Below are 14606 nucleotides of genomic sequence, written 5' to 3'. Positions count from 1 at the left end.
TAACAACTTTTAGGATTCCAGGATGGAAGCTTTCCAGGCCAGGGATTTTACCCCATTTGTATACTAGTATTAGTTCTCTGTAGTGGTAATGCTGTATTTCTCTCCAGCGTTACTTATTATCAATGTGATATTCAAAGTACTTATTGTCATAAAGACTGATAATGAAATGTGTGTTCAACTCTTTACATCCTGTCCTCGTTATATGTGAGGGATACGTTCCTCGAAGTTGACGCATAATGTGAAATTGCATAATGTGAATAATTATTTAAATGGAGCAAATAAGGATGCATTCCAGAGGGCTTCCTAAGTATGTTTTATCTGTAATTTATTCACATTTTTATACCAATATGACACAAAAGCAGTACTACAAGACAACATTTGTATTATATTTAATCAATTTAAGGTAATATTTGATGTAATAAATCATAGAAAGTTAACATCCTCTGGTGTACAGTACTCACCAACAGCAGCAGGTGTGTTGGCATCAGGAGATGAGTGGTTATTGTGGCAGCTTTACACGGATAAGGTGGATGGTTGTGGTCGTCAGGATCATATCAAGCACAACAAGGGGTGAAGGAAGACTCACAGAACTCTTAGAACTGCCGGCAGCAGAAGATTACAGCGATTTGCATAACATGGTGAGGGTTGTTTGCTTGGCAGCATTTTGTTTTTCAGCATAAATCTGCTTGTAGGGAAGAAAGGTTGACGGCAGGGAAGGAACAACTGAAATGCTGACTCCATTCTAAACTTGAGTCCACATCCATCGCCATTTGTGCCAAGTGTTCCTACTTCCACCATTCCCTCACCGTTGGTAAACTCCCAGGATTTTCAAGATCGTCTGTTGCTTGCAGCATCTGAGAGATAGTTCGCCGTAAAAAAAAATACGTACGCCTTGAATGTGGATCACACCTTGGTCGAGTGGTTGAATCAGCGATGTTTTGTTAGGTGGCAGGAAATGCACCGTTATGTTAGGATAAATGCTGCCCAAATGTTAAGGATGGGCTGGCGCATTGTCAAGCAACAAAAGGACTTTAAAGGCAAGATTCTGTTCCCGGCAGTAGTGTCTCAGAGCTGTGTTACCTTCAGCTGATGCTGCACTGTTTATAACTTCCAACTTTTTTTTCCCAAGTGTTAGAGCAGTTCTCTGCCGCTCGGCTGACGGCCCAAGACATGACATCGGACGCTTAGGAGGCATAGTTAAATATTTCAAGTACAAACTCATTGCACCGTAGGTAAAACCAACTAAAGTTTAAGATCGTGCATCCACACCTTGCCAAAACCAATACGAGGGTGGTGGGAGAGAGATTGTGAGGCGCGTGCACCGGCGAGAAAGCGGTGCTTCTCATCCCAACAGTGAGACTGTGAAGCGTGCACACGTGACTTGTATTGGCAGGAAGGCAGAGCTCCTCGCGTAACTGTGAATTTTGGATGCATACAACGAGACGTTGGTAGAAATAGGTTCCTTGCATAACTGTGAATCTGCATAGTCTGACGACACATATAATAAGGATAGGGTGTAGTTATTTCTTTGTTCCCATTACCATTCCCTTCTCCATTCTCTAGCAAGCCAATGTTCACTTGGACCTCTCTCTAGTTACTTATAAGAAATTCTTATTGTCAGTTTTTATTTTTCTCTGTTACTTTTTCTGCAGTAATTTTCCTAATTTATTGAGGTCATTTGTTAAACCTTTCACCAAGGGCACCTGTTCATTGACTTCATAATGTAGTGCTAAAGACATCTACCCTGAATGCATTCTGTGCATTTGCTCATGGATCTAACTTTCCAGCTTGATTAATCTTCATGCAGATTGGATCAATATCTCAATTTATTAATGCATTACACTTTTTACGTGCCTTTGTTTGTTGAATTTTACTTTTTCGTGCAGGACGGTTATTGTTTGGGAGCTAGACATTGCTTTGACTAATGTTTTCTTTGATTACTTTTAAACTTTTATCCAAGGTGGACTTAACATCTTATGCGACAAGAATGTTTCTGACTAACGTACTTATTTCACCTCTTGATGTTGTTACCCTCTATTTTCTCTTCCTACATGCATACATTTGGTAATTTTCTGAAATGTTTTGGTGCTGACAAGATTCTGTATTCGCGTATTTTATATTCTCTAACCATTTTAATTTTTTTGGCCTCCCAGTTTTGTTTTATTGGACTAAAACCTGAAATAATTGACGTAGCTTTGATGTGGAGGTGGTAACGATTCAATGCATTCTGTAACTCCATTCTTTCTTGATGCCAATTTTGAATATTTTGTGAAGCTTAAGTGCTGGAAAGAAGGCTACCAATTTTGTTTTGGTGTTTTTAAGGATTCAATTTGAATAGCTCCAGTCAGGAATAAAATATAAATTGGTGAAACTTTGCTGAAATGGTCACTGTCAAATATTTAGGTAGAAGTGCTCTGTTTGATAAAATTTAATTTTTCTTCAGTCTCTTCATGCTGATGTGTGATGTATTTTGTTAGGGTAGTAGTGCAAATTTTTAATATATTTAATATAATCTGCTTAGCTCTTAGCAAGGTTTCATGTTAGACAAAATTATTCATGTAAAGGAATAGCATTGTGAAGTGTGTATGGCTAATCAGCAAATAGAATATTTTGCAAAGCTGGTGTTAGTTGGCAGCGATAGTGGCAATGCTTTGCGAGCAGGTCAGATGGAAATCATCAATTGTTCCTGTTCAGAACTACTCAAAGCTGAAATTTATAGTCACAGCCATGGGTATTTCAGTAAGCAATATCAGTTTAAGACTTTTTTAAAAAACTCTATCGATACTCAAAATCATCAGATTCCAGATGAGAGACTCGAGTCACGACTGCCGTTCCACTTTAAGAAAATGAATGCAGGAAGATGTGCAGATCCACAGGTACAATGGAAACACAGAGGACTTAGACTCCCACTCCTGACTATCCTGCTGGCAAATATACAGAGTCTGGAAAATAAAGTTGAAGACCTCAGAGCGAGATTGCAGTACAACAGGGTTGTCAGGGACCCCCGTACTGGATGCAGCACAGCAGTCTGATGACTTCAGTGCAAGGACAGGACAGCTCAGTCTTTTAAAGCTAGATGAGGTGGAGTATTCTTTATGATTAACTCATCTTTGTGCACAGATGTGGCAGTTTTTTTATTTCAAAATATACTTTATTCAAAAATAAAATTATTTACAATAAACTATTCAATGACTCTCAATCCTTTACGTACATTTCCCTAATGGTCTCTAGATATCCTTACTTCTGGTCACCCACGTGGCACTCCATTGGTTCACCTTACCACACCATTGTTGAGGGGCATACTCCCCACCACTCGACCCCTCCCACTCCCGTGGGATGAGTTCCCTAAACTGTGGTCCTTCCCCACCGGGCCCTTGCGGTGGCTGCACCAAATTTCAACATGTCCCTCAGCATGTATACCTGCAGCCGAGAATGTGCCAGTCGGCAGCATTTTGCCACGGACATCTCCATGTGCTGGAAGATCATCAAGTTTCGGGCCGACCAAAGAGCCCCTTTCACCGAGTTGATGATCTGCCAGCAGCACTGGATGTTGGTCTCCGTGTGCGTCCCCGGGGACATCCCGTTGATCAGAGAGTCCTCTGTTACGAAGCTGCTGGGGATGAAACGTGACGCTAGCCCGTCCATCCTCCTCCACACCCTCTTTGTGAACTGACAGTGTGCAAAAGAGGTGGGTCACTGACTGCTCCTCACTGCAGTCCTCCCGTGGGCAGTGAGGTATGGAGATCACGTTCTGGGCGTACAGGAGGCGAGGTCCTGGTGCCTGTTGGTGAGGTCTGGCGATGAGGCATTTACAGATGTGGCAGTTGTCTCAATCCAGCTTGCCTGACTTGAAACATCTAGCAGCCAAAGGTCATCCATTTTATCTGCCGGGGGGATTTTCCTCCATCATCTTGGTAGTGGTGTACATTCCACCTCAGGCCAATGTCAGACAGGCACTGGAGGAACTGAGCACCGTGATCAGCAATCACGAAACAGTGTTCCCTGCTGCCTTCCCTATCATTGCGGGGGATTTCAATCAGGCCAGCTTGCAGAAGTATTTCAACATTAACCACCAACATATCACTTGTGGAACCAGAGGAGCCAACACACTTGACCACTGTTATACCACCATCAAACATCCCATACCCACACTTAATCCAATCACCTAGCTATACCTCTACTCCTAGCATAGAGGCGGAGACTAAAGAGCGCAGCACCAGTGCTGAGGACCAAGAAAGTATGGTCAAAAGAGGCAGAGGACCACTTACAGGACTGCTTTGAGCCAGTGGACTGGACAATTCCAGGATTCATCTTCAAATCTGAATGAATATGCCAGGTTGTTACTGACTTCATCAAGACCTGTGTGGATGAGTGTGTTCCTGTGAGAACATACAGGACATACACAAACCTAAAGTCTTGGATGAACCAGGAGTTTTATAGTCGGCTGGGGGCTAGGTCTTTAGCATTCAAGACCTGTGATCTAGAGCTATGCTAGAAGCCCAGGTATGACCTGTGGAAGGCTATTTTAAGAGCGAAAAATAACTGTGATTGAAGTTAGAGATGGAATCGGATGCATGTCATCTCTGGCAGAGTTTGCAGGTCATTATATCCTACAAAGCTAAAACTAACATCATAAATGGCTGTGGTGCTTCACTCCCAGATGAGCTCAATGCCTTTTATGCACTGTTAAGTACCCTGTAACTGGGTTGCCAAACCTGCAGAAATGGAACACTCGTTGGAGTCTGGATTACTAGGAACTAATAAAGTTTTATTAAAGAAACAAATAATAGTGCTCTAATCGTAAGGATATAAATGCAACAGGTTAGCAATGATAATACACACATGTACACAGAACTAGGGTAATAGTGATCAACCAAGCTGTATTGCAGTATCTAGGGGTAAAATGATCAGTCTCAAGTGACGCAGAGTTCAGTTCAGCTTAGTACAGTTTGCAGTAATTGCAGTTGTGCCGTTGGAGGAGTGGGGGGATGCAATTTGGTTCAGTCAGACCTTTGATGTCTTCGCAGTTGGTTTCGGGCAGACCCCTTTTGATGTCTTCTATTCCGCTGTGGTCACCAACTGTGACCCCTCCGTTCCGGATACGATCGTTCTTCCGTGGCGAACCCGGCACCCAGGCAAGGGCGGACACACACACTAGGTTCCCACCGATCGTACCTTTACACCCTGTGAGCCTATGGTCGGTTCCCGCGAACCGGACCGCCAAACTCATGCCAACTTGTGGGGGCACACCGCTCTTTCCAGGGTGTCGTTATCTCCTGGTGTCCCGTGCCTTAGCGAACCTGCTCTTTTTATCCCCCTGCTGGGGTATCACCTGTCCATCAAACTTCAAACAGTTCAGGTTCAAAGCAATCGGTCTGTCAATACTTTTGTTAGAGCTCTGATTGCTTAACATTGCATTTGCCTTGTGCCTTTTTTAAAAATATCAAATGTAAATAAGATTGTCAGGGAATTCTGGCAAATCTGTCAAACTGGTTGCAGTAAATTCTGAAGTGAAATGTACCATTGCAGGCAATTCCTGCTTCAAATATTTGAGATTAACGCCTTCTTTTATTGGGCAACCTACATTCAGCACCTAACGGGTGAAGTTTGTTGCCATTGTAAATTTATCACTAAGTTTTAGAATGAATGTATGAAACTTGTCACTTTAGGAATACCCTGGCTGAATGTTTTACTTTGATATGTAACCTTTTTTTGCAGGAGGATGTCATTAACACACAGTGTGGATATGATGTAAGGTCGAAAATGGTAAGTGTTAATAATTCATTTCCTTGTTGAAGGAAGAGAGGGTGTAATTTGCTGTTGCTGTTATTGCAGTTGAATAAACAGTATTTCTTGATATTTGAAGAACCTGATGCCTACATTGTTTTAGCTTTACAGGAAGAATTTTTGGTCTTGGCTCATTGTATATAAATTACTTATTCTTCTAAGCAGATTCAGGTTTTATTCTATTTGTAAGTTTTTAGACCATTGACTTGTCCTTCACATTCATTTGTGGGAATGTTCCACAAGTTCGTTGCCATCTGGCTAAAGAAATTTCTCTTCAACTCTGTTCTCAAGGAACGTCCTTGTATTCTGAGGATGCATCCTCTGGTCCTAGATTCCCCCGCTATAGGAAACATCTTCTCCATGTCCACTCTTATCTAGACCTTTCAATATTTGATAGGTTTTGAAGAGATTCGCCCTTCATACTTCTGAACCCCAGTGAGTACAGACCCAGAGCTATTAAATTCTCCTAATACATTAACCCTTTCATTTCCAGGATGATTCTCGTAAACTACCTCTGGATGCTCTCCAATGCCAGCACACCCTTTCTTAGATAAGGGGCCCAAAAATGTGGTCTGAATATCTCTCAAGCCTCAGCCTTTATATTCTAGTCCCCTCAAAATGAATATTAACATTGTATGTATCTATCTTCCTTACTGCTGACTTAACTATCAAGTTAACCTTTAGGGAATCCTGCATTAGGACTACTAAGTTCCTTTTGTACCTCTAATTTCTGAATATATTCCCCATTTAGAAAATAGTTTGCCTTTTTTTCTTCTACCAAGCTGCATGACCATACACTTACCTGCACTGTATTCCATCTGACATTCCTTTACTCATTCTCCTAATCTGTCCAAGTCCTTCTGCAGACTCCCTGCTTTCTCAATACTACTTGCCTCTCCGCCTATCTTCATATCGTCCACAAACTTAGCCACAAAGCCATCAATTCCATCTTCCAGATCATTGACATATAATATGAAGACAAGCATTGTCACACTGACCCCTGTGGAATACCACGAATCACCAGCAGCCAATGAGCAAAGGCCCCCTGTATTTCCACTCTTTGCTTCCTGACAGATAGCCAATCTTCTGTCTATGCTAGTTTCTTTCCTGTTGTACCATGGGCTCTTGCGTTGTTTAGCAGCCTAATGTGCACTATCTTGTCAAAGACCTTCTGAAAATGCAAGTAAACAGCATCCACTGACTCTTCTTTGTCTATCCTGCCTGTTACTTCCTCAGAGAATGCTAACAGATATGTCAGGCAAGATTTCCCCTTAAGGAAACCATACTGACTTTGGTCTATTTTATCATGTGCCTCCAAGTACCCCAAAACCTTATCTCTAATAATGTACATCTAGCCAACCAGTGAATTCAACCGAACTAGCCTATTTCCTGTTAAATTCACTTCCCTCCCTTCTTGGAGTGACAATTGTAATTTTCCAGTCCTCTGGAACTATTTCAGAAGCTAGTGATTCTTGGAAGATCATTACTAATACCTCCAGAATCTCTTCAGCTACCTCTTTTGGAACCCTAGGGAGGAGCCCATCTGGTCCGGATGATTTATCTACCTTCAGACCTGTCAGCTTCCCAAACACCTCCTTAGTAATAATGATTGCACACACTTCTGCCCCGACATGCTGAAATTTCTGGAGTGCCTCTGGTGCCTCTCTCTGATGACTAATGCAAGAAGACTGGTGTGAGTTCGCTGGGAAGAATTCAAGAATGAACTTGAAATGACTCATTTACAACAACTGTGGAATATGTAAAACTAAAATGTGAAGTTTGTAATGAACATCTTTTGATTGCAAAATATGTTCAGATTTTCGTGTTTCTGTTCACAATATCACAGACTTGAAGTTGCAGTGGTACGAATTATAAATTATGGCCAGTAGTTAATGTTTGTGTGTGGTGGTGGATTTTATTGATATATAATGCGATACTTACAATGGATTCTAATCTATGCCATCTAGCTAAATGTTAATTATATAAAATAGTGCCATTTCTGACTATTAGAAATTGAGCAAAATGTATCCATTAATTCTCTTCAATCCTATTCTGATTACTTGCGAAGTGGACTGTCTTGAAATGGCAATGAAGCTTGGTGTGTTTTATAAACATCACTAAATAAAATTCCTGATTGTTTTAGGAAATAGATCAACAAGATTATATTTATACCAAAGGATGCGTTGGCCAGTTTGAGAAGTGGCTGCAGGAAAATTTGATTGTGGTTGCTGGAATTTTCATTGCTATTGCTTTACTGCAGGTAAGCAATTTATGTAGAGAATACCAAATCCAAACAAAATCAGTATGGAAAAATGAAGGACACAAAAGAGAATATAACTGGTTATCCAGCATTACAAGAAAGGATCAGCTTATAGTTTTAACAGAGTGAATGTTTTCAAGTTTATTTTTTTTATCTTGGTGTACAAATGTCTTTAAAGTATCATAGTATGTTGGTCAAATCTGTTTTAATAGTAATACAAATGTGTTTAAAGTTCACAAATTTATTTCCCTTTTGCAGATATTTGGAATTTGCCTGGCACAGAATCTGGTCACTGACATTAAAGCTGTCAAAGCCAATTGGTAAAATTTCACTGAAGTTAATTATGTTTGATTGATAGAGCTGTTGAAAGCACATTTGTAAAAAGCACATTGGATGAATGTCACCTGTAGAGTATTTGTTAATCTCTTAATGCTCCAAGACCTGTGGATATTAACTATGTGGCTGCGATTAAGCAGTTGAATTTTTTTTACAATGATAGTAAGTAAACAAAATTTGAAGCTCCACGATTTTAAAGGGAACTTGAACAATTTTTAGTTAATGGTTACTCTGAAAAGTTGCATGTCTTTGATGTAAAGTACCATGAATGTAAAGTTTCTTACTGTTAAAGATAGTGTGACTGAGATGTCTTTTAAGGGGAGGAAAAATGATTTACTACAACTGCTGATCCACTTGAAAATAACTAAATAATTTTTGGGCTATAAAGTAGTCTAGCCCTGACTACTTTGCAGAAAATTTGGAATCTTTGTGATATTAGTATTAAAAAGATAGTAATTAGTATATGCAGATCTAAAGGATTAGATTAATGAATACAGATTGACATGTTTATATGTATTTCAGACAGTGAACATAAATGGCAACACTTTTAATGATGCCTCTTTGATAGAGAAAAAAAATGAGTCGTTTATCATGGCAGTGCTCCAACGTGGATTATTACAGATTTTTTTAATTTCCTCAAGTTCTGACATAACTTGCTTATTTTGAAGAAAGATTGAGAAAGTCAACAGTGTCAAGTGCTTGTAAAATAAATTTATAGGTGGTAAATATGTAAGTGTTACTTTGTTTCTTTAAATAACATTAACACATTTATTGCACTAAAATGTCATTTAAATTGGTGGTGCAAACTGGTAAACTCAGGAAATTTACTGTTTTATTTAGTACGTTATTAAATGCTGCATGGTTGTATTTAGTTTCACAAGACTGCAAAGGGGTGAATATGCAAACACTGGTCTGCTGCTACTTTTAACAACTGGCCTTTAACTTGCAAAAACATTTCTTGTTGCTGCCACTACAAGCTTTCAGTTTTGGTAGGTAGACGCAAAATTTGATTAGGCTATGACTATTCCTAAACTTCTCCTGAGTAAATGCTGGAAAGTAAAATCTGTTAAAATCTTGGGGGTGTGGTTGTGATGTGGGCAAATATTGATGAGGTATTAATGGGGCACATGTCATTGACTAATTTGTTATTAGTTAATTACTTTAGGCATGAAAGCAGATGTCTTATCCATCAAACCATAATTCATGCACATTAGTCACAAAGTGTTTAAGATAACTGGTTCCATGTACTTTACCCTTTGGGTATATGTTTAAAACCAAACCAGATTAGATATTAATATAGGAAATTTTCTCAGTCTGGGATTTTTTTTTGACAAAAGTAATTGTTTAATTTGAGCATACCTTTTTGTATATTCATTTCTGTATGAATTTCCTCAGTCTTATGTGCTGGAAGTTTAAACTAATGCTATGACAATACTGTTATTTCAGCATAATTATAAGGACTTCAGCTCATCATATTTGTATATCATATGTTTTGCTTTCACATGGTCAGTCCCATTGCATCAAATATTTAAGGAAAATTTCTGCACCGGTACTTTTGGTTCATTGCCATGCAGTCCAGTTGAGATTAAACTTAATTGATTTAGTCTAAATGTAAATAGATTATTTTAAATACACTGGTAAATACATAATTTTACATTGTTATAAGCTATCATTATTCTGACATGAAGTAAAATAACATGCACTGTTCCACCATACGTTTCCTGTTATCCAAGATTTGTTTAAGGTTATTACGGCTATCTTCTAAAATTGGTGTAAATTGATGTTTTTCATGAACAATAATGTTAAGGATCATAAGTGGAAATAACTTGTGCCAATTCATTTAAGTTTTTGGACCGAGTTGTAACTTTTAAGCTCTTTCTACTTTACAACTACTGTTTTAAAAAGCTTTTTATGATGGTAAAATTTTTAGTTTTATATGCATCACAGCAATATTATAAGTCAATCAGACCAAAACATGCTGTTTGCTCTTCTGTGGCAAAACCTTACTATTACTCTTTTGCAAGATTAGTCTTTATACTTGCACTTTTCACAATCATTGTAGAATGTAATCTGACTCAATGTTGATGGTGTTAATGCAGTTTGATAGAGCTGCCTCAGAGTCCCTTTGGAATATTGTATAGCTGGATTTCTAAGTGGCAAATTTATGGAGTGTAATTTCTTTTCTGCAACTGTTTTCATTTTACATTCTAATTGGTACTTAAGTCGAATTGAGTTAAAATGGTGTAGTCAGTAAACAGAATCCAATGCAGTTGTTCTCTTTTATTGCTGGTTACTTTAGGTATTTCCATGTGATGTACAATAGTTAAACATTTTGCTCAAAGTGATGTCTCGATTTTTGAGGCTTTCAGAAAACTTCTAGTAATTGCAAGATTTTGGCTTTTTTGTCTCACAAAAATTAATTCTATAAGCAGTGTTTATGTTGTCCATTCTTATTTTGTGTAGAGTATCCGGATAAATTATTTCAAAGGTTGTCAGATTTGAGTGGATCCCAATGTGTGATTTGCAAATAGCTGTGTTACATTGTTTTTGCACAGTATTAAACTTTATGAAAATCAGAGTTGTTAACATGCATTGCACATTGTTTGTGATCATTGAGGTATCAAGATTACAATAAAGTTCTGTTATTTACTTTGTGTTATTGGTAACCATCTTTGTGTCTTTTCTTGGTATTTGGTTAAACTTAAAATATGGGTATTGAGAAGATAAATTAAAGTACTTTCAGTTTAATGTTGATTTCCTTCTGTAATTTCGTATTAGAAAGTAATAAGTACTTCTCTAGCAATCTCTAATGATTCTGCAGTACTGTAATTAGCCTTCCCTATTTAGAATACCATTCAAGTTTGATTTTTAATATTGATTTGACTTTGTCACTCTAACCACTAAAGTCCCAGGCTTTTACCTTTGGTACTCCAATCAGAATGAGGTTTAATATCACTGGCTTATGTCATGAAATTTGTTGACTTTGCGGTGGCAGTACAATGCAATCCATAATAGAGAAAAGGCTGACTTACAGTAAATATATATGTAATAGTTAAATAAGTAATGCAAAATAGAAATTTTATAAAAAGTAGTGAGGTAGGGTTCATGGGTTCAATGCCCATTCAAAAACTGTTTGGCAGGTGGGAAGAAGCTGTTCCTGAATCTTTTCTCTGCTATGACATGGCTTCTTTAATTTATACTTGGTGTTTAATACTAGAGTCTTTTAAACCATTATAGTTAAATAGTTCCATGTAATATCAGAGAATGTATACCATATAAAACCTGAAATTCTCACTCTCTGCAGACATCCTCGAAACAGAAGAAAAGCTCCAAAGAATGAATGACAGAAAAAAGACTTAAAGAACCCCAAAGCCCCCTACCCCCCTCCCATGCACAAGTAGCATCAAAGCCTCCCACTTACCCACTTATTCTAGTGTAAAGCATCAGTATTACCACCACCCACAGTGCAAGCAACAGCAGAGCTCCCAAAGAGAGACCATGATCTACAATACATCAAAAACTAACTCTTCACTCCAACATTTTGGACATCTTTTGATGGTTGCTATTTTGATGTTACAGACAGTCTGTAATGTTGCTTTTTATTTTAAGTTCCCTAACTCGAGTATCAGCTGCAAACTCTCCCTCACCATTGAGAGAAAGATCTATTACTGAGTGCAGAGCTCTCCAACAGCTACTCTCACTGTTTACGATGTTCCAGCTCCTGCTACGCTTCAGTTTGCGACACCAGTGAGAAGCTGAATCCACGGGGACTGGCAAGGCCTCACAATTGCCTGACTTCAAGCCAGACCTGGACACACGGAAACGTGGCCAATAGGCGAGCTCCAATAATAGGAACATGCCGTAGTGCAGAACTGCAGTTTGAGTGCCGCTGTAGATCAAAGACACTTAAAGGATCCCAGCCACCCTGAAAAGTAAAATAGAGGTATTAGAATAGGAAGAATTTAACTATTTTGCTGATGAGCTGGGAGAAGTTGCCCTCTGGTGCCATTTTTAGCTCCAGACCCACAGTATGTGTCCATATTGGAAAAATTCTTTGATAACAGTATTTAACAGATTTTATTTTTGGCAGCTTTGGCATATTGGATTGGAAGCTTTACAACTTGCCAAGAGTATACCTTAAGAAAAATTGTTATAACTTCCCATTTAGATCTCATGCTTCTGTTTCTTCTGTAGTGGGAATATACTTCAAGTTTGCTTCTGATAATTGGTTCCAGAGTAATAACTGGGAAATCTGTCCTTTGTATGGACTAAAAAAAAATACACTGATTTGAATTAATATTTTGTTTAAAAATCCAGTCACAGACACTGAACAGTGAATCACATATGAATGAAAATAACAAAGGTTACAGGTATGAAGTCTGGCATTTGTGAAATATTGATTGTGCTAATATTGGTGGAAGTCAAAACCTAATTGGATATTTTTGTTTGAGAATTAGCCTTCCAGTGTGTTAACATATAAAAGATGCAAAACAGGATGATTGGATGAGGTATTTCATTAAGGAACACCCAGTGTTGACATTTTCCATTGAAGCTGAAGCTTCAAATTATACAGATGAATTGTAACCTTTATGAGTGAGATTTGGGAAGGCAAATCTGATGAACTTCATCCTAGGATCTTAAAAGTGATTAGCAGAATAATTGCATTTGTTTTAATTTTCCAGATTCCACAGATTAATGGAAAAGTTCAGTTGAATTAAAAAAGAAATCAACTCCATAATAAAACTCCTAGTCAAAAGGGAGACAAAGTGGGTAACTACAAGCCAATTTGCGTAACATTAATAACATAGGAGATGTTGGAAGTATAATTAAAGATGTTAAAGTAGGGCACTAAAAACATTCAAGGTGATTAGGCAAAGTGAAAGTTTCGGTTTTGTGAAACCAAAACTTTCATCAATTTATTATATCTCTGTTAAGCAGGATACTAAAGGAGGCACCTTTGTAAATTATTAAATGATAATTGATTGGTTAATTACCTATTTGACAGCAACCTGTAAAAAGATAGGGTCAAATGAATTGGCTGTTCCCACAATGGACCAGTAACTAGAGTGGAGAGCTGAGCCTTTGGCTCATGAGGCTTCCATGTGAGGAGGTGGAGTAAGTGGCCTGAGAGCAGCTCTTTGGGGGGGGTGGGGGGCTTCAGAGAGAAGGCAGAGGGAGGGCTTTATTTTCTGTTGCCTTTGGCTTTAGTTCAAAAGGTTTCAGTGAGCAGAAGCCAAGGTAAGGCCTTTTTGTTTTTTGCTTATTTCGAAGTTAGAGCTGTGAAATGGCAGTCAGGGCAGTAGTATGGTCCTCTGGTAGGATATGGGAATTCGGGGAGAACTCTGGTGTCCCTGATGACTACACCTGTGGCTGCAGTTGCCTACAGACCATGTTGGAGCTGGATAAACTAGGATCCTAAGTTGCAGGACACTGATGACTGTGTCAGGAGAGGAAGGGGAAATAGACCATCAGTGTAGATTATCTCTGTGGCCTTTCCACATTCCCCTCAATAACGAGTGTATAATTTTGGATAGTGGGGGGTGGGGGGAGGAGGGTGGAGTAAACAGCCTAGGAGAGGAAAGCTACAGCAGTTAAGTCTCTAACACTGAGTCAGGCTCTGTAGCTCAGAAGGAAAAAACAGAGGAGAGTGGTAATGATACAGATTTATTTAAAGGGGATTTGATGAGATTCTGTGAATATGAACACAATTCCCAGATGCCAGTGACGGAGATGTCTGAGTCTACAGCATTCTTAAGGGGAGTGTGAGCAGCTGAAGTTGTGGTACACATTGCTTTCACTGACCGAGAAAGGATAAGGAAGGAATGAGGTCCTGAAGAAGCAATATAGGGAGTTGGGAAGGGAGCTAAGCAGCATGACCTGAGGGGCAATAATCTATGGATTGCTGCCTGTAGAACTGCCAGTGAGGAAAAGAATATGACAGATGAATGACTGGCTGAAGAGTTAGTGGGAGGGGGGTTGCATAGTTTCAGATCTGTGGATCATTGGGATCTCTTCTAGGGAAGGTATAATCTGTATAAAGGGGCAGGTTATACATGAACGCGAAAGACACCAATGTCTGTGCGAAAGGTTTCTTTATGATGTTAGGGTGGACTTAAACTAGGTTAGCAGGAAGGTAGGATGGGCAAAAAGAATGAGGAAGGATGGGCAGTGGATAGGGTATAAATGGAGTCAGCTGGATGGGTAGAAATGTGTTTAATGTAAG

The 14606-nt window shown here is 38.9% G+C and overlaps 1 protein-coding gene across 3 annotated transcripts in view; it reads left to right on the top strand.

Annotated features, from left to right (window-relative positions):
• LOC134349319 (tetraspanin-17) overlaps nt 1-14606 on the top strand; it is a 69934-nt gene that overhangs the window by 20347 nt on the left and 34981 nt on the right. For 2 of the 3 annotated variants that reach the window (XR_010018645.1, XM_063053440.1), the window contains exons 6-8: nt 5719-5766; nt 7931-8047; nt 8306-8367. Coding sequence is in view for 2 of the 3 variants with exons in the window: in XM_063053440.1 (XP_062909510.1) it covers nt 5719-5766; nt 7931-8047; nt 8306-8367 (227 nt within the window). In the remaining variant the exon portion in view is untranslated. Of the gene's footprint in view, nt 1-5718; nt 5767-7930; nt 8048-8305; nt 8368-8905; nt 11015-14606 lie in introns of those variants that run through there. The other variant, XM_063053441.1, reaches the window with a different exon arrangement.

This window comes from Mobula hypostoma, chromosome 7, assembly GCF_963921235.1.
Source record: "Mobula hypostoma chromosome 7, sMobHyp1.1, whole genome shotgun sequence".
Classification (NCBI taxonomy): domain Eukaryota; kingdom Metazoa; phylum Chordata; class Chondrichthyes; order Myliobatiformes; family Myliobatidae; genus Mobula; species Mobula hypostoma.
The sequence above is the reverse complement of the archived record's forward strand: the minus strand, read 5'-3'. Positions and strand labels throughout refer to the sequence as shown.